The sequence below is a fragment of the Pezoporus occidentalis genome, unplaced genomic scaffold, assembly GCF_034315485.1.
Source record: "Pezoporus occidentalis ecotype Australia unplaced genomic scaffold, CSIRO_AGI_Poc_V1 ctg27, whole genome shotgun sequence".
Taxonomy (NCBI): Eukaryota; Metazoa; Chordata; class Aves; order Psittaciformes; family Psittacidae; genus Pezoporus; species Pezoporus occidentalis.
In genome coordinates this window covers 9,284,665-9,310,504 of record NW_026914611.1, presented here as the reverse complement: position 1 = coordinate 9,310,504, position 25,840 = coordinate 9,284,665, and the positions used below count along the sequence as shown (strand labels likewise).

Below are 25,840 nucleotides of genomic sequence, written 5' to 3'. Positions count from 1 at the left end.
CCATTTGTTCCAACTGCTTAAATCTGAGCCTGAATTTCAGAGCCAACTCACTCTCTTACAACACAGGCACAAAATTAATAAGGAACTTGCAGGGTAAGCTGAAGAGACTAACAAAAGATTTCTGTATCTCCCAGATCATTCAATTAAGTTTCACCACAAGTTTACTGTTTTGTTTTCATAGCAGGTTTCAATATATTTTTAATTTACAATATTTAATTATTTTTTGCAACTTGTTTTTGTTGTTTGCATTTTTGTTTTAGAGTAAATCAAAAGGTCTTGGCTATTACTTAAAAAAAAACAACACTTTTTCAGCCATGCACTGAGCTGCCAACAAGAGCTGCAGTTTGCTTAGCTGATATATTGTACCACTAGACATTCTGTGCTTCTACACCACAAATAGTGGTACATGTCCTCACATGTTTTGTTTATCTTTCCAACTTCTTTGGAATCCTCACTATATCAGCTGCAAAAGCAATTGTATGTTCAATAAGCAGGGTCTGGAACTGCAGTGGATAGGAGACAGGCATTCAGGGAAAACCAGAGGGCAAACTAGGAACTGGGCAACACAAGTAATTTGTAATTAATAAAGTATCTACTGAAAAGAGGTTTCATTTATATTTTCAGCTTTGTTGGTTAGATCAATTAGAGATACTCTCCTTGTAATGTAAGCAGAATCTGGGCCTTAATATGCATACACTTTTGGAAAACCCTTTCAAATGCATGAAAAAGAGCTTTGAAATAAAGGCAAAGCCAGCTCATTACATCATTTTCAGACACCGTTTATATCACCTAGTGCCATCGCCAAGATTCATAATAGCATGATTTTATTAATTCTCATAAAGCCCAATTTTGCATTCAGGCAGTCAACGTGATTTTAAGTGCCAATATCTCAACCTGAAAGTCAGCAAAATATAAAATAACATCAGTAGAATATTAAAATCTCCCACTGAGATAAATAGAAATATGAAGGTTCAGACAGAGCCAAATAGATCAGTGCTCACTTCCTACTCATTATGTGCTTTCAGCTAGCACAGTACAGTTTTATAATTTGATGGGGAAAAAAATATACTTTTTTTTGCTATTTTCCAGCCTGATTTTCTAAGTCTGCTCCTCCCTTTAAAAATGGCACAGTATTATTACCTGTGAAATGAAACTATGACTACACCACAAGCTCAGCTCAACAATGTCCATGTTGCTGGGATATATTTATTCTTTTCTCAAACCAAGTCTTGGGAGGAATGCTGAAACAGGGAAAAAAAAAGGTGGGGGAAGGGGAAATTGTTCTTTGACATCCTCCTTACTTCAGAACTTATTGTAGTTCAGAATGGAGTCAAATGTCGTACCAGCAATTAAACTTTGACTTCAACTGGAGCAATATTAATGTAGAGAGACTCCCAAAGCAGCACTGCCTAGCCCTGCACTTGGGGTTAGCTCCAGTGCTAAACAGCACGTTGCTGACCAACACAGGAAATCCCTCTCCTGTTCCCTGAGTTGAACTGAAAGGCTGGCATGAAGAAAACGTCCAAAGTATTAACAGCAACAACATGTAGGCTCAGAGCCAGATTTCAAAGGCATTTAGGTGCATAACTTGTGTTAATTTTAGTGGGACTAAGTTGCCTCTGAAAAAATGGCCTTCAGTCTTCAGTTTTCTTAAGTCACTCCAGATCCTGTGGCTCTGTCAGGATGCAGAAGCAATTACATTTCACAACTTTGAAGCCAACGATATATTTTGGAAATCATTCAAAGTACAGAGCTTTTTTAACATAAAGTTTCCTTGTCCAATAAAATAGGCTGGAGTTTTATATATTCGGTATTTGCAGATCTCACTCCTTTTTATTTAGATTAAGGCCAGAAGCTAGCAGTACGTTGAAACCATGACATCCAAATAAATTCTGCCTTTTTCCTTAGATGGGAGAAGTTTTTAATAGACACCAACTCTTTGACAAATACTCTAGAAAGATTGAAACATACAATTTTAGCTTTACTGAACATTAATGTGATTGCTCCTGAACAAAACCATTGCCTAAAGAATGCCAATCTCCAAAGAAATAATGGAAGTGTTATAGTGGACATAAAAATCAGAAATTAGCATCTCAGGTGTCCATTCCCAGACAATGCCAAAATGAACTCAGCCAAACAAATACCAACTTGGCTTGTAAAGGAATCCAGTGAAATGAAACACACTGAAAAATGAGAAAACCAAATCCTCATTTTGATTCACAAGGCAGATGTGCATACACTTGAGCTAAGAAAACAGAATTTCGAGAGTACTTTAATATGTGTAGTTGTAATAGCTAAACACAGGTAGCTGTAATACCTGTTAATGCCAGGCCATTTCATGAGATGATGCTCATACTGCACTGACAGATTATACTATGCCAACTCTTCACAGCAGAAACTGTAAGCCCTGGCTCCAGCTCCCCCAGGTCAAAGTACAGCGATGAAGCACGTAAAAAAGGTCTCAGTCCAAACTTTATCTCCCTTCCCCACTGAAGCTGGGAACAGGCAAAGAACATAAGTGCTGCCTTCCCCCCCTCCCAACATCATCAGTTGGTCTAATAGAGGATGCTGGTTTTCCCTGTGGGACTCGCCTCTCTAGTTTATAGCAATCAGTTGTTTTCCTTTAAGCAAGTCTTGCTTTTAATATCTAGTGACATTATAAAAGAAAAAACACAGAAAATACATATATTAGCTCTTTAAACACTCATTTTTTTTCCCAAGGGAAAACGGTCTGTGGGATAGTGTGTTAACCTCCTTCATGGTACAATGCACATTGCCTCTCACAGGGAAGAGCAGAAATCTTGTTGCCTTCCAAGAGTACACCACTTTCCTCCTGACCCTACAAGGCAGTATCCTTCTCTTCCCCAGTGGAATTTTTTTCCTCACAGGCCTCTCAGCCCTTCTCGTAGCTGACTCACACACTTCTGAAAATCACTCCTTAAGAGAATAACCCATCTCCCTTTAAGTACCTGCTTGAGTAATTCCAGGAAATTTGTTCCTGACTTGGGCTAATCCTTCCTGGCTAGTCCTCTTCCCTTTCCTTCCCAACTCACTATTATCCTTTAATTGTTGATTCGATTCTTCATGTCCCAAGCCATCAGGACTCCTGTGCAGGACTGGTTCAGCAAGAATCGCTACAGTGTTTAACACCTGGTCAGCCCCATGTCTATTTATGAGGAAACCTCAATTTGAGTAGAAACTGAAGGCAGCAGTTTTGTCTTAGAGAAGACAAGGTTTTACTCTTCTTTTACTAAGGTACAGAATTAAAGAATTTACTACTGCTTATGTAAGCTAAAAGTTATTTGGGGTTTTTACTCCTTCGCTCTGGCTTAACCTTAGATGTGAAACCTGTTAGGGGGATGGAACTCAAAATACGTAAAGTTGCTTCATTTGCTTTCATCTTTCTTCTGGAACTCAAACAACACTACCAGCTGATGAATGGCCATTTGTAACACAGGTGTTAATGCAGTATTATACAAGACAAAAATCACCAATGCAGTTTGCAAGGCTCCCTGTGATGTACAGCTATCAGGCAGCACCAAGACCAGCACTACCCTAAACCGGCTTTGCATACACAATCGGTACATGTTTCATTGTTAATTACAATGTTCTTATCACACGCAGTTGGGTTAATTGAATGTAACAATGAACACATTCCCTCAACCTGTACCAAAAATATAAATTGTCTTTAAAGCAAATATTAGCAACATACAAAGGAAACACTCAAAATCCTTTTACGGATAATTTTCCAACCTGTACTTGCGAGGTGAAGTACCTGTTACTGGCAGAACATACAGAGGCCATGCAGAATATTAAAAAGAACACTTTAAGCTATCATTTGGCTCAATTTGCAACACATTCCAGGAACCCCATAAACAAAGACATGTGCAATGTTAACTTTCTCTTTTATGCTGACAGATTTTTTTCTCCCGTATAATGACCTTCCTGCACAGTGTGTGTTACCATAAAAAGAAACAGAGCCCAGTAAAATTAGAGGAACTGCTTAATATCAAAACGTTTTATCTGAGGAAGACACCACCGCCAGTGTAAATATAAAAACCACAAGAATTTAAAAGTATTTGTTTTGCTGTCTCTTCTTTAAGTCTATATTGTTCAAGCAAACCTAGCTCAAGTTTTCAGTTACTCTGTACTAGATGGTCCTCCCAGAGGCCAAAACGGTACTCCAGAGAATGTGAACTTGGCTCCAATTTCAGACAATTTTCATCTTCTTTTTTCAACAAAGAGAAAAGTATTTGAATGCTTTGTCTGCAGCCAAGAATTTGGATATGAAAGACACACCAGTAAACAAGTCACCAAAATGGGCCTCCATTGCCCACACTGTAGTGCATGATTGTTTGTTAAAAAAAAACTCTTCTCCGGCCCAAAGGATACTGTTTTATTTTACAAGCAGAATGCTAATGTGAAATTTTATTTAGAGATTGTCCCTGTCATTGAAGTTGAAAAGAAAAGCTACATGCATTTTTGATAGACAAAGCTTACGTTTGCTATTTTGTTTGTACAAAGAAAAGTAAAAAGGAAGATAAAACAAGAACCTCACAGCTAGTCAGCTTGGTAAAGTGCTGCACCAAACTGAATTGCTTTTTTACAGTTTTATTTGAACTACTACAGAGAGCCAGCACAACCCCTATTCATAGCATTCGTTTTTCTATCAGCATTCCAGAATGAAAACTGAAACTTTAAAAATACCATTGCTTTGCACTAAGCACACGATACTTCCACCATGGCAACTATCCCACAAAGCTCAGGCAAGGCTAATCACAGTCCTTTAGGTTTATTATCTTTTATATCAGGGAGGCATTCAAAAGCACTATGGCTGCCAAGCAGCTAAGTAGATATCTTCCTCACCCAAAAACGTTTTCATTTGAGCCTCGTACATTTGGTGAAAATACATTTCTAAAAATCAGGGAACACACCAGGCAAAAGCTCACCCAGCTCCATTATGGAGCTTCCTGCTTCACAAAGTGGCATATATGAGAACTGAGCAATGAATAGGTCAGTGATGCCAGGGAGACATCACTGAACATGCCAGTAAAGTCTCCCAAAGCCAGCCAGAAACCCAAGGGAAGGAAATGAGAGTGATTATATACAGCTGAGCAAGCACAGTACAGAGACTCCTGAATCAGTGATACGGTGCTCGCTGCTGGTGTTCTGTGGTAAAAATGTTTACCATCTGTGTTACTCTGTCTTTGTTATGGACACTAATGGAGCCTTCAAACATAAAGGCTTGGGGGTGGGGAACAAAAACACGATTAAGCTGAAGTACTTTAAAATCACTTTTAGCTGTATATTACATAAGGAAATGCTGACACTAAATGAAAAACAGATCAGAACCAAAACAGAGCAATATCAGGCAAGCTCAGGAGGGCTGCACAGAGCTGGTTACTCTGCCCTGAAGGTCTAGTTCTGAGCTATCAGGCACAGACAAATCCTTTAGGTACTGAGAAGCAGCTCTAGTTTGGACACAAGAGAGTCAGGTACACTCCAATAGCTGCTGGGCCTTTCATCCCCATCCTTACACTGAGCACGCCTGTGGCAGTGAGTTTCCTAGGAAGCAGCTGCATTTGTACAAAGCTTTTCTGCAGGGGAACTTCTCAGCTGCTCATCTCCTGCTGCTGAGAAGCCACGATGGCCTGGAGAGTGAGACAGCCTGCAGTGAAGCCAAAAACTAATATATGCCATTTGGTTTGCAGTCTGTGCATAAAACCAGGCATCTGACTTGGTCGTGCTAGACATCTCACACTGTCATACATGAAAATAGGTGGAAATCACAGCCTCCAGCCTGACTTCCATCTCAGGCATTTTTTACTCTGCTCATCAAAATTATGTAAGGGAAAGGAGTTCCAATGACCTGTCATCTCCACTACAACTCAAGTAGCTGCCTCACTATGCCCTCCACAGTTCCTTTCTCCCTCACTATCCAGAATGACACTGCAGGGCACCTGTGGTAACAGGAGTCCAGCCTGCTTCCTTCAAGCTGAAGGAAGAGAGCCTGACCCCACACTCACACTTCCACTCTACACAAGTAGCTACTAGGCCACCTCTTCTCCAATCCCAGAACATCCAAATTCTTTGGCAGCCAGCACCCAGTTTGAATAGTGTTGCCAGTAATTTAAGGCTAACTACTCATTTTGGCACATGCACACACCACAGCCTCACAACAATGTAAGATCATCTGTTGGTGAGAATAATACTTTTTGCAGATGGAATGTTTCAGGTAAATTCTAGTACCTCTCGTGTTACTGATGCTGGCTCAAACATAATTCCAGCAGAGCAGGAGCGGACTTCACGAACCACAAACCAGAAAGAGAAAAATCAGAAGTGGAACAGGAGTTTGTTTTCTCTGCATCTGGAAGGGCCTCCCAGCAGTCTCACAATACTGAAAGTGGTTTTGGAACTGGTTGGTGCTACCTGCAACATGACCAAAGCTGAAACACTACACAGGTTTAAAAAAAGTGCTTCAAGAGCGGCACAAAGTTGGAGGAGCTCCAGCTCAAACACCTGAAAAGATTACAACTGAATCAGACTTGGGCTCAAAATTCACCACTACTAATGCATGGTCTCAAGCAGCTGAACCACTGAGAGTGGATAATTCAGGGATGTGCTTGTGAAAACTCCCTTCTGAATTCCAAGCAACCCATGATTTCTGGATCCTATGCCTCTCAACAGGTGCTCTAGGATTAGAGTTAAAAGAAAGGGGAGAAGGGTAAAAGACACTTTGCCACAAGTAGAGCTTCTTTTGGAGCATGGCACATGACAATGTAGGGAGACCTGCACAGAAATGAACCAGCAATCATTACCATAATAAAGGAAAACTCCATAACTAACAGAGCAAAGAACAAAGCACTGACCCTTCAGATCATGGAAGGAAATTAGAAAGCTTTGATAAAATTTTCCCACTTTTTACCTTCTCAGTGAACTCTCATGCTATTGAGGCATCCACCTAAGATTTTCAAAGTCACACACTTTTTCTCCCTCAAATAATTTATCACTCCATGCATGCCCCTATTAAAATCTTAAATTAAGCCCCTACACCACCATCAGTACATTCTGCTACATGCCTATATCTCTACCACGAGTGTCCAATGCGGTCATACAAGCTCTAGAAAAGAACAACTGTTCCCTTTTACACTCAGCATCACCATAGACCTGGAACTGCTTGTCCTGATTTTCTCCATCTATATTACTTCTGTGAAACTGCCCTCTAAGGCCTCTGGGGACACCCAAGAACTTGCAAAGTTGTTGAACACACTGTCAAAATGTGGAGTTCATGCAGACACTTAAAAGCCAATTGGAAGCCCTGATTGCCCCAGATTGGCAAATCCCTAATATAATTGAAACATATATATTAGAGGAAATACAGGAAGAAATTCCTTCGAGAAACTGTAAATATTTGTTGCCAGCCAAATTTTGGCCCAAGGACATTTCCTATTTCCCGAAAACTATGGGCATCAAAAATAAGTACCCAGAATTCGAAAAACAACATATAAACATTGTGAAGGTATATTTACAAAAGCTCTTTGACCATGGCATCTTATATAGAAGAGAATCTAAACATGTCGTATCATTTAAAGGCAAACCCTATACTTGGGAAGCGAAGTATCTTGTCGAGCAACAACATGGGACAAGGACACTCAATGGCAGATTATAGTACCGAGGGTGGAGAGTTATTAATGAGACAATTGGGAAATGCAATGTTACCTGTACCAGTAAAACTAAAAGAGAAAAAATATCAGACTATGGAGGAAGTGATGACAGCCATAGAGGCCATGGAAGAAGTCAATACCCTGTCCAAACAAGGCCTATGGCCAGAAGGGTCAGCCAGATTTCTAGGATTATCCAATCCAGACCCACATCCGCCGGAACAGCCTACATGGACACCAGAAGAGGACAAAAGGATCAAAGATCAATTTCTAAAGGAGCAGAAAGTAGGAATTGCTGCAGCCACCGCCCAAACTCCTCCTGCAAAAACCGCAGTCACCGGATCTGCCTCAACAGACCAGGTCAGGGCGGAAACAAAAGTGAGTCCCTGGGCACATTTAAACGGGCAGCATTTAAACATATCTCCTTTGACAAATTCAGCAGAGAAACCCGAGATACCGATTCCACCTCTTGGGAAAGTGAAGAAAATGTCCACTATATTCGGCCAAATACTACTTTCCCTAATCGGTGTACTGGTAGGGTTTTTCTTGTTGACAAAAATTCTCGAGATTCTGAAAAGACTCGACTCGTGGTGGACTTCTCTCAATTTTCCCGAGGGAACAATAAAATGTCCTTTCCAAAATACTGGTGCCCAAACCTCACCACACTACGCAGGATCCTGCCCGTGGGGATGCAACGGATTTCTTTGGACATGTCTCAGGCTTTTTATCATATTCCTTTTAACCCTGCTAGCGGGAGCAGGCTTGCTATATCTGACAGAGAACACATCTACTATTTTCCGCACTGACCTGGTCTGTTGACCAGGAAGCCCTGATCAATCTGCTGTCACAGACTGCATTCAATGGGGTGATGGCGATCACCTCCAACCTCAGATGTTCTGTAAGTCTTGTCTGGCCCCTCCAAGATTGCGAACATGTTTGTACAGTTATTTCAGCTGTAACATTGCATTTATACTTGGCTATTTAAGATAAATTAGGAAACAGTAACATCCTGGATTTTAATCTTTCCTGCAACATGCTGAGAAACATTTCAAGAGTGGAGAAACTCACTGCCTCTTGCATCTTGGGATGCTTCCCAACATCTAGAAAGTATCTTCTGCTTTACAGGAAACTTGAATACAGCTTGTGTCTTGTAAAAGCCACCACTTGATGGCATAAACAAGGAGATTTCCATTGTCTTTTGACTTTTTCTAAGACATCGTGTCAAAACCAGACTGCAAGACAGATGCCTTTCAGAATGTAGCTGTGATCTTGATGCAGTGTTGAGATCTGGCTTAGGTACAGTGACCACATTGGGTTGTTCTGCTTGCTGAGTATTTGTTAAATGTTAACAGTGGGCTTGGAACTTACATGGCTAAGGGAGGGCTTCCCTGTGGCTCTTTTATGAGAGATAAACCTAGGGATCAAAGAACAAAATAACACAAAACCCTCACAAAAAAACAAGGAACGCCCAAAGACTTGTAACAGAACACTAATGTAAGTATTTTAAAACTCAAACATCTTTGTTTTCCCTCATATGAAATCACTGACATCAAAGAATAAAGTGAGAGTTGGTTCTGAGGGCATGTGAGGAGAAATCACTCTGAATTAGGGAGGATAAGGAGGTAGCAGTGGTAACACAGGACATCAGCTCAGTTTTCCTACCGACAGGGCTTTTCAGACTCGATGGAATATTCCCGCGTCCCACTCAGCGCTGCTGTGTCATGTACACTGAAACTCCCTGGCACAGAGGTATGTTTTTTTCACTGTCCTTACAATAGTGCAGGCCTTTCTTTTTCATCTACATTGCCCTGACCTCCCTTTTCTCCCTCCCTGCCCCCTAGTCCAACAATTATCATTAGATACAGGAAGAACCATGTTGTGGTTCCAGGGCTCATAACACTATTTGCTATGTGAATATTTCCTGTGCACCCTGCCAACATGGCACCTCTCCAAGACATAAGACTGGTGTTTGGGAGGTGGTCACACAAGCATGATACTTCCTACTGCAACCACTCTGCCCTTCACCTTACTATGGGCAAGGGCTATAAATACCAAATGATATGAATGAACTGAAGATGGAGGCTGCCTATTTGCACTTGTATGAGTGTTTGCAGCAGTGTGGATTGCTGTCATTCAGATAAGCAGGAATGCATAAGATCTTTCATGTAATTTTTAATGTACTTTACACAGAATAGGATCTATGTGAAACTTCAGTTTCATAAGAAGTGAAATAAACTATCCCTGCATGGTATATCCCCCTGTTATTTGCATAGAGCTTTAAATGAACACTGACTAAAAATTGCAGAGCTTAAAAATATCAATTGAAGGCTATTAGATTTTACATGCAACAAATAAACTGGACCCAGATACTGTAAGATACACAACAGGGACAAAGTAGACTTTTGTCTTACAAGAGTCCCTGGTGTTCCCTGTCCCAGTAGTTTTATGACTTGCTGATGCATAGCAATTTTTCTATACTTCATTATTATCCTCACTCTTCTCCTAAATGCCACTTACAGAAAAATGTGAAAGTTCATGTCAGATTAATAGTAATACCTTCCTTCTCAACCCCTGTACCTTTCTAGCAAAAAACCAAATATGCCTAAAAAACCCTGACACAGGAAATGCACAAGAGAAGCAATCTCAGAAAAGACGGAGGAGGTAAATATGGCAGGAAAATGAAAGAAAAGATGACTAGAAAGAAGAAATGAAATATCGGAAAAAAGAAGATTTGACATGGCATACGACAAAGTAATATAACGCTTTGGTAATGCAAACAGGAGGACTGGTCTTCAAGTACAAGGCAATAAATTCTATCAAAAGAGACAACACAGAAGCAGACCATTTTTAAGACAGCATGGTTTAACACATACTCTGGAGTCCATGAAAGGCATCCAGAAAAAGGAACTGAAATTGATTTTAGTTAAGAAACAAATGCACAGACAAGGGTTTCAGTTGTCGAACGAAAGAAGTATGGAACACAAGTAAAAAGCCAACTGAGCGCATGATGACAGCACTTAAGAGGCCCGCACCAGCTTCCTACCTGCTTCAAAGCACCGTGCAGTGTGTTAAGCTTGACCTCTGACATGGTCTGAGAGTTTACTTTCCCTCAGTGATGGTCCTAGCAGTAGAGATATTTTAGCTCATAGCCAAAATACAATGAAATAGAAAGTCACAAAAATCTGAGTTATTTCATCAGTATGTGAATTTAATTACATATCCTACGGTTCACTCATCTTTTGTCACATATTCTGGTGTTTTAACAATGGCAAACCAAAAATCACTAAGGTAATTTACAGGAATCTCTTTATTTGAACTTAGAATATAACCCACAGTAATTATGAGCACTGTGTGGCAATATTTTCACTATTTAGGACAGGAAGTGAAAAATACCAAACACATCTAAAAGTGCATTAGGGATTTGTGCAGACAGAAGGTAATTACACAAAGTGGACTTTGGCCAAGACTCTCAGAATATGAAGCGATCTCAGAACCTTGTGGAAATTACCAGGGGAACTTTAATGATAAGTGGGCTAAATGTCTGTTTAAATTGTCCTAAAAAAAAAAATGCCTTCTCTAACAGCACATTATCCCTTAGTTACACAGATTGACAGCACCATCATATTCCAAAATTAGATGGCATGTCCAACACTACAGCACAGAAGTGGAAAAACAAAAACAAACAAACAAAAAACCCCAAAGCACAGTCATTTAAAAAAATAGACATTTCAAGTGTTTCACATGCACAGAATTACTTGCTTCCCCCTCTAATTTATTTCAGATTAGTAAGAGAGCTCTTATTTTAGGTCAGTGGTATGACAATGGAAGTATGCCAACGTAACCTTCATTTTCTTAATTAGCATTTAACAAGAAGTTTGTCCTCCTCTAGAAATATTTCCTTCCATAAGGAAGAATAACCTTGAACAGAAGACAAAGCTAAACCAAGGAGAGGAGAAAAATGAAACTGAAGCTCCCGATATATTTACATGCCTTTAAAATATATTTATTTACACACCCTTAAAATGTAAATAAAATAGATCTGAGTAAAAAATTACTTCATCTCCCAGAAGCAAGCACAGCACCGTATCTGTGTTTATAACTGCTCTGGGGAAAACCAACCACAAAGAAAGTCCCTCTTTTACACACGCTTCCTACCACGGCCCATGTGCTCTTGTAACTCATTGTTTATCTAATCTGGAAACAAAAATGCCACAAAAAAGCAATCACAAGGCAGATGGCTGGTTTCACTAATCTGACCCTATTTCTTCCAAGTAAATCTAGTCTACAATAGTGATTCCCTTAAATAATCCACCATTCCTATAATACTTAGATTTGCATATTTAGGTTAGAAATACCCAACATCGCTGGATTAAGATTTTCCCCCAGTAAAACAATGCTTTGTCATAAATGCTACTCCAGAGACCACCCTGATGCTTAAACCAGACGTGTCCACACACTGCAAACCTGAGCAGAAGCATGCTCACAAGACGTTCTTACCAACACTCACCTCTATAGCTCAAATGTGTTTGGAAGTTTCCTTTTACTCTACTTAAACCCAGCCATAAAGAGTGACAAATGCAAAGATTCTCCCTGTAGCCGCCCCCATGATAACAGATGACAAGATGCAGCACAAGCTTCATCTCTTGCTAATTAAACGAATCAATTAAGAGACTATTGTTGCAACTGTGTAACTGCTGTTCTATAGTGGCAATAACAACCCCATGGGGAGGTCTTTTACTACATTAAAATGCTGTCCTCCACAACTCCATTTGATATTATTAGAAACAGTTATTTGCGTCTTGCTGTCATATTAGTAGCAAAGGCAAATTATGGAAATATGCAGACCAGAATGGTCCCAGTATGAGATCAGGTTTGGTTTTTAGCCTCCAAGGGAACAATTGCTGAAATTCCAAAGTTCCCTAAAGTTCTTTAATGGAACTGATAAATCTATCAGCACAGCATCCATTTAGATTCTAGGTAAGGGTCACATATTTGCATACTTTCCTGCTAAGCTGATACAATTCAACTAGATAAATTATCATATTAAGTTTACCCTCCTGAGTTAAACTGATGGAGTTCAAAATTGTTTTCGATGGTTGTCATTAATCGCTGTTACATCCTAAATGCTCACTTTGAAATCTAATTGTGCTGGTGTACCAAGGGTCATATTAATGGCATTTTTAATGTTAAATCTTTGTAAAACATGTTTATTTTACTGATATCACCACTGAAGCTTAGAAGACTAATGAGAAACAAAGTATATTTATTATTATCAATAAAAACTTCATTTAAAATTTACATTCAGAGACTTAAATTAGCTTTACTAACTTCATCATGCCTTTGTTTCATTAAGATTCCTGGTTAAGCTTCAAAGCCATATGAATTAATATCTCCTAAACAGTTCTTGGGTATATGCCAAAGTTGTAGCCATCAAAAAGATGTTTAGAAACATGGGCTACACATATGTTTATTACTTGGCAGAAGAAAACACTGGATCTACACTATGAGGTAACAGTCTTGATACAGTTAAAAACATTTCAACATTGGTGAATTTTTAGTCTACTGAGGGAAATCACTCAAGTTACCTTTGGGTAACCTGTTGTCATGGTTTAAACCCAGCCTGTCCACTTGTGTTCCAAGAAGTAACAGGCTAACCAACAAAGTTCAGCCCTTGTCCTTAAAGCACTACTGAGCTCAATAAAAAAGAAACTTGTCAAATGAAGTATGGAAAATGAAATATCCTTTTTTTTTCATTTGCTTTTTTACAAGGCATAAGGGGCGTAGTTTATTATAAGCAAAGCCTACTGTACTAAAGATAGCACACGCACTACAGAATCCACAGACATTAAGGATATTCATGGGAATTCTGACCTACTTATGATGTTATCACACATTTTTTCTCTGCAAATTAAAATTTTAATTGAAAACAAAAGAAATGGCCAAGATTTAAGGACTAGCAAATAAAGAGCAAAACATGAGAATCTAAATGTAACAGCCCATTTCCAGTCTGGTTTTGTAAGAAAGCAAAGCTTGCAATCCAGGCTTCTGCCTCTCAATGCCCATTCCCACCTCACTGCATATACTTCTCCTATTTGTACCCTATTTTAACCTGTTGATCAATTTCAAACAAATTTGAAGGCAGGTAAGCCTAACTACCTTTAAGTATTGTAGAAGCCATAACTATGTTTCCACAAAACTTCCTAAGAGCACTTGTTGTGTTAAGGAAACAAGAGACCTAAATCCATACTCCAGCGGAGGAAAATCTGGCAGCAGCCAGCTGGCCAGTCAGCGCGTTCACAATGGCCACGCAGCAAACACATACAAGCTTCAGCTTCACCTGGACCCCACCACTTCTCACTCAAGGAGGTCTCAGACAATGACTACAAGAAGTTGTTCTGTGGGAACTTATGGCAATTCTGTTTTCTTTTGAGTCACAGAAGCCAAATTCAGAGCACACTCCAAGTGCTTTCTTATTTTGCTTTCCAAAAGAATCCTAAGTAAGATTCCAAAAATAATCTAAGTGATCTTAGACATGATTTTTGGCAATACCGGTATTTCTTAATCTCTCAGGTGCACTTCAGCTTTCCCCCAGAGGACAGCTTTAATGTAATCACTATACCTTCTGCTTTAAAACATAGAAATATATAACAGAATTGAAATGAGAATGGTATATGTAGCTGTGTGACCCAAACATCCACTGGAACAATTCTCACTGTCAAGTCCCAGTGATGGGCCAAAGTATCACTACTTCCACAAATGAAATCCTTGTTGCATGAATTATCCACTTTCTGCTTAGTACTACAGCAGCTCATAGCCAGCCTCAGGATTCTCACCACCTATGTTCAAAAGGATCTTGTGGAAGTTAGCGCCTCCAGCAGTAACTGCACGTTTCTCCTAGTGAGACCTCCTGCACTACAAAAATGCCACTGACGATAGCTCTACTACTAGAAGTATGGTGGTTTGCAGTGCCTCTGAAACTGGGTGAAAAGAACAAAATCTGTACAACAGCAGAATTCCCTTTAGATCAGCAGTGACCCTAATCTTAAGGCTTGTGAGAGGGAAGAGTAAAAAAAAAAAATATTAAAAAATATTAAAATTAAAAAGAAAACGTTAGCTTGCAAAATAAACACATACTGGACTATATTTACTTTCTTGTGGTTAATACTCTATATATTCCAATAAATACAACCTCTGTAACCTCTGTAGGTTTTCAACCAGTGTTTGAAGGTCTGCATAAATCTTCACTATCATCTAGTTTCAGGAGTGTCACATATAGAAAGAAAAGCAGAAAGAGAACCTGTTAAGAACTGCAGTGATTTGTAAGAGTCAAAGAAGCAAGTTGTTAAACATTTCTCATTGTGAGCTAAATTAGGCTCATATAGTCAAAGCTTCCATCTTTATTGATATTTAATTGGTCTTTGTAAGAATGCAGGGAGAAAGTAAAAAGGAGGAGGAAACTGTTGGGAAGCTGATAAGATTTTATACAGACTGAAAAGTTCCAGGACAATTTTTAAGCCTCAGTAATGAGAAAGAAAATCGGAAGTTTGCTGTTGAAGGAAAAGCATAAAAGTCATGGCAGGAAGGAGTGGAAAGGAGAATCAGCAGTGAGAAGTCAAGTCATTATGCTGACCTATAGCTCCTAGGATAACCTTAGATACATAAATTACGAATATGCAATAAGCCAGGAGCAAAGGCAAAGATTTTGAGGAGTGCCTCTAGGTAAAGCTCTCCATTTCCAAAAAACATCAAGAACAACACACATAACTGATACCCCTGAATGAGCATGAAACATCCTTTCACCAATCTATCTGGAAGTACCTAAAGAAGAATCAAAAAATCATTGAACAATAAATACTAGAACATGAGCCAACTATGATAAAAAGCACGGCTAGGGCTTGACAAGAGACTAGTTTTCCTATATCTAGTGTTCTCAACCTAGAGCTTCCAGATCTGGTTGCAGCAGTGGGTCTCTGGACTATTAAATGGGTCTGCAAAAAGGCTGAAGAATAGCAAGCACAGCATTAACAAGCTAATAAAGAGCACTTCAAAAGTTTTGTAAATCAAAGGTGGCAAAGCACTTCATCAGGGATAAGAGTGAAGCAATCAGAAGACCTCCAGTAAGAAGTCTGAACCAAGAAAAGAGTATTAGGAAACTCAGAAGCACCTAAAGATGGCTTTATTTATAGGCCAGAGCAATTCCACTCTGTTCCACGTGGGTTCCTAAATTGCGTTCACCATTGAAGGAACACTGTCAAGTAATACACCAAGCAACATGACTAACATCTGTCATACCTATGTTCTTTCATCCTTCCCCAGAGGAAAGAAGTGTTTTTCTCTCTATCAATGCTCTGATGAGAACAGAAGATCAAAGAAATGGCACGAATGATGAGCAGATGATAGTGAAATTTTCCACTGTGGCTGGGGACTCTTCACTGTCTGGGACTGTCTCTTTCTGGGCCAGCAGAACTTTGCTGTCAACCATAGCCTGCAGCCCAAAGCTGTAATGGCTGTGATGGAGCTAGGCTACTATCTGAACATACAGATTTCTTTATTCAAAATTCTACACAGAGGCTACTACACACAGTCTAAAATAAGTTTAGTGCTTCCATAATAATTTGTAGTTCTCTAGCCAGCTTTCTTAGTGTTAAAGGCTGCCTGCCCAGATGTATTTTATTGCTGAAATCCATCCTACAGAGACGTGAATGACCAGCAAATCTGGGCTACTGGTGGGTAACAGAAAACATTCCTCTCATGTAAGAGAACAGAAGGTGAAGCAAAGAGACAAGAGACACGACAGAAAACTAGAAAGACAGGAATGAAGGATGGACTGATGGACTTTGGCCCTTTGAAAAGACTACTCAAACATAGAGGCTTCTGAACCACAGAGGTAGAAGCAGAACCTCTGTGTACAGACCTTTTTATTTTTCTACAGATCTTGATGTTTCTATTTTGTATAGATCTTTATGTCTAGCAAACAAGCCCTGTGAGGAAGCAGTTGAGGGAACTGGGATTGTTTAGCCTGCAGGAGGCTGAGGGGAGACCTCGCTCTCTACAACTGTATAAAAGGAGGTTGTGGAGGTGGGTGTTGGTCTCTTCTCCAAAGTAACCAGCAACGGGACAAGAGGAAATGGCCTCAAGTTGGGCCAGGGGAGATTTAGATTGGGTATTAGGAAAAATTTCTTCACCTAAAGGATTGTCAATCATTGAAGCAGGCTGCCCAGGGAAGTGATGGAGTCACCATCCCTGGAGGTATTTAAAAGATGTGTAGATGTGGTACTTAGGGACATGGCTTAGTGGTGGGTTAACAGTTGGGCTCAATGATATTAAGGGTCTTTTCCAACCTACATGATTCTGTGATTCTACATTTGTTACCAACCTACTTCTGTGAGCTGCCTACACAGAGGAGACAACCCATAAATGACTGCTGCCTTGTTGCCTAGTACTCTTGCTTTTGGGCACAGTTTTGAACATTAACCTGAAGCATGTATGCTCGTTTTCTTTTTCTTTGTACAAGATACAGTGCAGTAAGATGCCTTGGTGTTGCAGTAATGCAATAAATACACTATAAGAATTATTCTAGCATGAACTGGCAGAATAGCAAGACTCCACCAGCACATGATAACCAGTCATGCTCATCAGAGGGGAAAAATAAGTAAAAATTCATGAAAAATTTCAATTACAGCAATAACCCATGATCTGTTCTGAAAAAATTTAATCCGAACTCAAAATTTTATCAGCCCAAGAAGATTAAACTAAATCAGAGTAGCTTCCTATTCAAAAACTATTTTTTACAGATAAAAGTTGCTTGTCCCTCAGGAAGAAACATCCTTGCACACCCTCTAATAGAATGAGTCCTGTATCAGATCTGAGACTCAAAACCCACTACCAAGAAACAAAATGGAGAAAATAAGGTATCTAATGCCACTGCAATTTGAAGAGGAATGCTCAAGTAGCCAAGAATTTCTACTCATGATCATATAAACCTCCAAATGATGCTAACAAATGTACATTCAAAGCTTTGATTCTACTAGGGAAAGCAATGTGATTTTTCCCATTCTCCTCTAAAATAACAGAAATATGTTATTAAAAGAAACATTTGTCTTACTCTCTACATATTTACCATATGCTGTACAGCAAAAATCACATTAAACTGTTGTCCTGCTGCTGCAGTGTAGTTTTTTCTGTCCTTCACCTATCTAACAGCAAGATAGGTTTCTAACAGAGAGTATACCTTTCACTTCTCCTCAGAGTGTCAACTGGCTTCCTGAAGCAGGTGCTCGTGTTTTATCAAAACGAGTAGCAGAATTGTTTCTACCATCCAATGTCAAAAAATCAAGTGAAGCCATTTATTGAAGCTGATGGCCATCTGACAAGCCAGGGTGCTGTTTGCTCCTGATCAGCTGGTTCTAAAAATAAGCTCTGATGGACATGTCAGCAGTGTGCACACTCAGTAGCATCGCACTGCCTGCCACCACTGATGTGCCACCAACTTTTGCCCCCATCAAAAGTAACACAGAATGCTCAAAGCTATCCCTAACATTTTCTACTATGGAAAAAAAGAGTAGAGTAATAATTTCAAGAGCTGTTTATTACACTGATAACAATACATTATAATAATGATGAGCAATAAAGAGTTTCTTACTGCTAAATATTCCTTCCAAACACATATTATCTTGACTGCACTTCTATGCTAGCAAACATTTAGTATGAGACGTAACAGTGAGCCCAAAATGTATTTTTAGGACCTTCATTAAGATAATTTTATTAAATCTCTTTGAACATCTACATCTCTGTGTGTGTACACACACACACACAGGTACACACATACAGACTGTGTATCCATACATGTAGGCATTGTAAAGAAAACCCATCTTTCCCCCACCTTCATTACATAAACTTGGTGTATTTAGTTGAAATCAGAAGAGTTAAAGGAGGGAAGGACAAATCAAATAAAGGAATTTACAGGAAAGGAGAAAGACAGTAGGCTAGAGGATCTGTTAGGAACACAGGTACAGACTCTGGGTTGGATTCTATGGGAAAACTGGTATCAAAGCAAACCCTGGGAAGCAGACTTCATTACTGTTTCTCTACCCTGCTTACTGCAGTTAGCAAGACATACGCATAATTTTTATTAAAAAAAAATCATGGATAGAGTATTACAAGCTTTTCTGTTTAGTCCTCTTGAGGATTATTAGTTGTAATCACATACTTGATTTCCCAAAATAACTAGGAAGCAATAAACACACACAAGCTAGTCAGTAAGTTATGATATATATTACAATCCATTAGCTGTTTCATCATCATTTTTTTAAAGCTAAAAGCACATCAATACTGTACCCTCTTTTGTCTTCTTTTACGGTTGCACAAGGCCCAGCAAAAAGTTCTAGTCTAAGTGAGACTCCAGGGCACTTCTAGCAGGAATATGAAATGTTTCCACATCTAACTTAACAAATTTAATTTTTAATGTCACTAAATACACAGCCAGAATTTTCTCTGCTACAGCACCCATTTACAGGGGATCAATTAAAATCTGTTCAGTATTATCAAGTTGCATTTGTGCTTATATCCTATCTACTTAATTATTTTCTTCACACACAAAGACTAATTGCTGCTAGCTAGCTGATCTATCTTGCATATGCAGGATGCAACTCCAGAGCTGAAGCATCATTACAAATACAATAGTGTGGAACAAAATTTTTGGTTTATGTCATCTTTGTAACTGCTGCTTTGCTTGATATTGAGTAAGACAAGCATAGGTCTACGCTTACACAGAGATATAGAAGCAAAAAATATTAGGGGCACATTTCACTTCTAAAAGACAAAATGCAAGTCTCAGGTATTCTTTTTGAGTTTGCTTTTACTGTGCTATACCTCCCAAAAAAATGGTTTTATAGGACTTGTAGAAGAACTAATCACAAGCAGAATGAAAGCATTATCAATATAAAGTGTTAACCTACTTTTGTCCTAAACATATAGTGTGCAGAGATGTTAGGACTAAATTCTAAAGGAAACGTTTCAGTCCTAGGCTTTTCACTGTTAATGTCACTACAGGGAAACCTGTTGGCAGCAGTCAGGACAACTTACTTTAGAGGATACTTCAATTCCTCTTGAGAACTGTTTTAGGTGCATTGATAACTAATTTTTCCAGGAACTTGGAAAAATACATTATCAATGAATACATTTTAATCATGCAAATCATGGAACTGGAAGCTGCCATCAATCATATACATGTTTATAAGCACTCGTTACCCAACAAAACTAGCTTTTGTATTGTACATGGCCGAACCAAATAATATCAGATGAAAAAAAAAAAATAAATCATCTTTATTGAGTAAATTCTCTGTAATGGTATAAAATCTGATTGGAATTTTAGGCATATTTCTCTCCAGCAAATAAAATCTGGGGGAACTACAAAGCTACCACATTTGGTTAGAGACAGAAAAGGATCGAACGCTTTGCCTTGCTAAATAGTGTTTTCATGAGACAGTCACTGACCCACCTCTGAGATGTAAGAGTACATGTTATGGTGAAGTAACAGCGATCATAAAGTTGAGGTGGTGGGGAAGAGTGGGTTTGATCCTGATGAGGATCAAATCTGAGTGTGCTTCAATAAGCTTACATATCTACAACCAGTTACTCCTAAACCCCTTGTAAATGAAATAGAGGCAGACTTGAATCAACTGAAATGTGGAATGCAGACACTGTGCATTGGAAGTCTGCTTCAGAAATTTGCCTAAATTCACCTGTTAAGCTCAGAATATTTACACATAATACTAACCTTCATAAGACAAGCATAAACATGCACTAGTGTAATTTACCAATTTTCTGTTTACATTATACTTTTCTACCACTGTAACTCTTAACAGTTATACATACTTACCACTGTGCCTAGAAACTGAATGCTTATATCTCCAGCAGCATTCCGAGAAAGCCGCTGAAAAAAACACAGATATAAAAAGTGATTAGAAATGTCTCCAGAATTTGAAACCATTCAGGTTTGAAACCATTCACTGTAATCAAAGCTGAGTACACAAATCTATACATAAAACAGATAAAATAAAACCATTTCCTTCAACAGTGTCAGTACTAGAAGTTTAATTCATGCTTCAGCTCACATTCTGGTTTTGTTTCAGTCAACTCAATAAAATTTAATTTTGAAGAACAATGAAAACAAATATGGCCAAGTACAACACAGAACAACCTTGGGCTTGCAGAAAGATGAATGTCATGACTAATGAGGCTTCTGCCATCTCTAAAGGTATTCTGTATTCCTGTTACTCACATTTAGTATTTTCCTTCTCTCCTAATGAGAGATATTTTAATCTCTTTTTAAAATGCAAACTTCCAATGATGCTACTTCGAAAACAGAAAAAAAAAAAAGACCTTATGAAATGTCTGCTCACCTACTGTGGTTCAGGAGTTGATTGAAGTTATTAAACAGTCTTCAAGTATTACATTGTCAGTAAGACACAGAAAAATGCAAAAGAAAGTATGTTATTGATTTAACACCCCATCATCTAAATATGCAAAACACAAAGAATTCTTTCTTCTTGTGAATCGTCTCCTACTTCAACATGAGAAGTTTTTTCTCCCTTTTTCTTCCTGCTATTAAATTACAGCACATATAGACCCAAAATCAGGGTCTATACACAGCCCTAATACTTACACAATGTACATATGAGTAGAAAAGCAGAGATTTGAAAAGTGAGTATAAATTGCAAACAAAGAGCTGCACAGAGATCTTCAGCATTTTAAAGACAACGAATCCTAGGAACAGTGCTGCAAATCATCTAGAGAGATCTTGTAGTCTAGTACCCCTGGCAGAATCGAAACACACCTGTGTCACTCCCAAACAATGTGTGTCTAACCCATTCTTAAAATCTTTCAGTAGCAGAGATTTCACAGTCTCCCTAAGCATTTTATCCCAGTGTTCAGTACCTTTATCATTAGGGAGTTTTTTTCCTAGTATCTGAATAAAATAAGCCTTACTGCAACTGCAGCACATGAATTTTCTTCTTCATCACAGACAGGAAACAAATTATTCCCTTTCTTTTTACAGCTACCTACAGGTATGCGAAGGGCCGTTATCACGGCTCCCTTTAGCCTTGTCTTGTCTAGACTAAGTGAGAAAGTGGTATATAACAATAGCTAGCTATCCTCCAAAATTAATAGTGATACATTAAATCCTGGTCTCTTTTCAATAATGGTGCATGTTTCTCAGCTACATTTCATGAAGTAATAATTACTACAGCCCAAACATGCTTATTTTTTGACTGAACAGGTCACACACTGACACCGCAATCTGTACAATCATATGAAAACAAAGGATGATGTGCCAAAGCCTGACATATTTCAACAATAATGATTAACAGAATGGAAAATATGGGAAATAAAATTTCATACAAAACCTGACGTTTACTTTTATAAAGGAAACAGGAATACACACTTTTCCCACAGTCTAGGATAAACACAATCAGGTTTTGGAAACCACAAAGAAGAACAAAGTCCTGGCTGCCTACAATGAATGAACCACATGCCAAAACAAACAAGTCCCAACCACTTGATAAGCTGTCAGAAAATGGCAAGCTGAAAAAAATTAAAGGATTTAATTTCTTTTTTTCCTGGAATGCCCTCCACCCTTGTTAGAGTTCTGTCACTTATTGTGCTACCCTTTTGTCCGCTTTCAAGGGTCATTAGAGACCTTTTCATGTCCTAATAAAAATTCCTTTTTTTTGGCTAATCTCCCCATCACACAGAAAAACACAACCTAAAAAGCAAAACAAAACAAAACAGAAAAAGAGCCATTTTGTAATTTTCTTTAAAGGCTTTCAAAGTAAAGCCAGGTATCTTGACAACCTGACTTATTTTTCACAACTGAAAACGAAATCATTAAAGTACCTCTTCACACAGATTCTCTTTACTCACAACTAAATAAGCCAGCACAGCAATAACCAAGCCCTTTAAAAAAAATATTAAATAAGCAACTTAATAAAGGCAAACACACATCTATATCAAGAAGGCACCTCCTAAAGCCACAGTATCAAGACAAGACAAAGACATAAGCAGCCTTCTCTGACACTGTTGAAGTGCACTGGTATCACTGTCTAATAAATCTTTACTGCTACTGTTTGCCCTGTCCAAAATGCAAAACATTACATTTAGTTTTTGATAGCATTAGGAGTCAGTATAAGCACTAAAATACATTTCTTGAATTAACAGCCACTCTTGAGGGGGAAAAAAATAATAATGGGGAAGGTGAGGAAAATAGTGAACAAACAGAGGAGAAAAAGAAATTTCCATTCTGGGTATATTTAAAAAAAACAACAACAAGAAAGAAAGGCAGAGAAATTCTCTAAGTCACAAAACATATGTTTCATCAAGACCAAAAACAGAACCGCCAGGCTTTTGAGAAGCATGTTACAAAAGAAGTCAGCACATTATCATAATTAATGTTTCAAATTACAGTTGTAAATAAATTTCAGCTGTTAGATGTGATTAGATTTTTTGAAGCATATTGAAAGGAGTTATTTCTGTTCCACTGGTGGGCTTGTGTTTCTGGGATTTGTAAATGTAATTGATGTTTTCAAGAAAATGAAAGGACACGGTTAACAATTATTTATTTTTTTTTTTCCACCTCTTTAGAAAAAGGACCAGTCTCCAGTTTCTCTTGTAAATTTAGATATTTCCATATTCTATACTTCATAATAGATGGTTTCATATTGCATGTGAAAGCAGGAAAGTAATCAAATAGAAGTACCAAAAGAGAACAGCTAATTACATGCATTATCATTGTTTCCTAATAAATTACAAATTATTTACTGGAAGGTTTACACTAAAAAGCAAGGAAAATCTACCATTGGAACAAAGACAAAACATCCCTGCATGTTTACCCGCCAATTCAGAAAAATTACATTGTTCACACAGTCACACAATCTCGGATACATCTGATGCTCTTCTGGTTGACTCAACTGCTAGCGCTTCAGACTAACTTAATTAGCAAATATGAGTTGGAAGTATATTTTTTTCCCTTATGAGAAAGTAACAAGCTAAACCAAATCTGGAAAAAAAGATAATCACAACTTCAAAAAAATCCATCTGCAGTCTCAAAGCTGTCAAATGGGTGTCAGTGTCGCATAAATATTATATGTATTTTTACATAGGTTACAGTATGCTATACTGCATATGCTATGTATATGCAAACAAAATGCTTATGCATGCATGTAAAAACAGACAAGTGTATACAATCATATAAAATGTGTTTCATTTTCCTCCTCCATTTTAAGTGAATGCTATACCAGTCATTTCACATTTTAATCTGTAAATCCCAGTAAATTACCAGAGGTTAGTGTGATATGACTTTAAATTCTTCTGCTTTGCCATAGAAAATTATTTCCACTTAGTTGGGTATCAATGATCTATTCATCGCAAGATGCAGCAAGGTTACAATCAGCTTTGCATTAAGCCTGCAGTGGATGAGCACTTGTAGATAAAAAAAATGGTAACAACCTTTAGGTGAAGAAGGAAAAAGAAGCTCAGCCAAACATACAATACATATAATTGAAAGAGATTCTAAACTGACATAGACATTATTAGACAAAAAGATCTCAGAGTATTTCCCACAAATCTTCTGGTATTTTGTATTCTTCAAGCTACTGGAGGGAAGCAGCTGCAGGGAACAAAGAAACTCCAACAGACCAAAAGCAGGTTTTTTGCTTTGCTTACAAATGAAAGAGTAATGTCAAAATGAATATAAAATGGCAAAGAAAATCATATATAAGTTTCTCAAGCACATTTATCTTGAACTAGTATAGAGCACCTTTATTTGTTGAAAGTAAAGCTGGTGATCAGCAAATGTACAGGCTGTCACTTGGCCAATGTTTTTTGCAACTTTTTCAAGCCCTGGCATGACTTTATTAGCAACTGTACTGCACGTATCAGGTTATACAGGATAAAAAAATAATAATAAATAAATAAAGCCTATAGGTACAGTCTAGATAAAATTTTGACTGAAACACTGAGTGGTTTCCCAGCATGGTGCTGTTTTTCAGAACACAGAAGTCTTTGCAGCCTCTATTGATACATTTCAACTGCTCACTACCAAAAATCTTGAACATCTTATGCCATGTATTTCAAGTACAGAATCCTATCCACTTTTTGGCCAGTATTTATGAATTCTTCAAAATTCAGCCTAGCAAGATACAGGCCAGAATCATCCCCCAACAGGCTTAATTAAAAATAAAAAAATAAAAAAACAAACCCAAAATCCCATCATAAAGAAATTGGAGGAAAAAATACAGTATTTTCCCTTGTGAAGTTATAGCAGATTCACTTGCTACTTCCTCATCTATGAGATTTTGTATGCATGCAGATGCTTGGACATCTGGAAAGCTCCATCCTCCACCTATGGCATTCCCATCTTTGGAGTCCCGTGGTCGAGTCAGAGAGGAGAAAACTGCAGAAGAGGCTGTGAAATCAAGATGTTGTCTTTCTGCCAAAACACGAGGAATGGTTTGGCTTTATTAGCCTCCTTTTCCCTCTCCTCCTAGAACCTTTGCAAAAAGCAGAACTTCATTTCCACACTCCCTTTCCATGGCTCAAAATACCAGTTTAGGGACGTAATCCCAGACTAGCAATGTGACCAAGCTTTTTTTTGTATGTTGGAGACTATTTGGCACTGTATGTACTCGTGCACCCTCACAAGCCTTCCCACCTGGAATCACTCTACTTCTGTCAAGATTTAGTGCTCTCCACTGGTGGTGCCACCATTTCCTCCCCTTAGTGTATTAAACTACAGATGGAAACTTCATTTTATGTGCTGCTCCATCCTTAGCCATTATCAGGTTTAGATCACACTTTACTGTAAATGAAGCCTCAGTTAGCTATTCTTCCTCAGGGCACATCCGCATTTTCCAGGTTCTTACAAGGGCAGCAGTCACCCAGTGGGGTATGAGATGATCAAGTCCTGCTGCATATGAAGCGTTCTGACATGTGACAGATGTCTAAGACTGGCATAAATGGTACTTCGCTGAAGTAGTCTTTCCCTTTAAAAGGAATCCTGCCAGGATGCTTGAGATACTGGCCTCCCCCAGCACTTGCTGAAAGCTACCTCAGTCCTTTTCCAGAGACTAAATTCCCAAACAGTACAGGTACAGACTTACAGGCTTACAGGGCATCAATCC

General features: G+C 38.5%; 1 protein-coding gene across 5 annotated transcripts in view; it reads right to left on the bottom strand.

Annotated features, from left to right (window-relative positions):
* The window catches only part of PCCA (propionyl-CoA carboxylase subunit alpha), a 277,319-nt gene that overhangs the window by 39,615 nt on the left and 211,864 nt on the right, over window positions 1–25,840 (bottom strand). For all 5 annotated transcript variants that reach the window (XM_062624686.1, XM_062624685.1, XM_062624687.1 and 2 more), the window contains one exon: window positions 20,542–20,595. In XM_062624686.1, coding sequence (XP_062480670.1) covers window positions 20,542–20,595 — 54 coding nt within the window. The remainder of the gene's footprint in view (window positions 1–20,541; window positions 20,596–25,840) is intronic.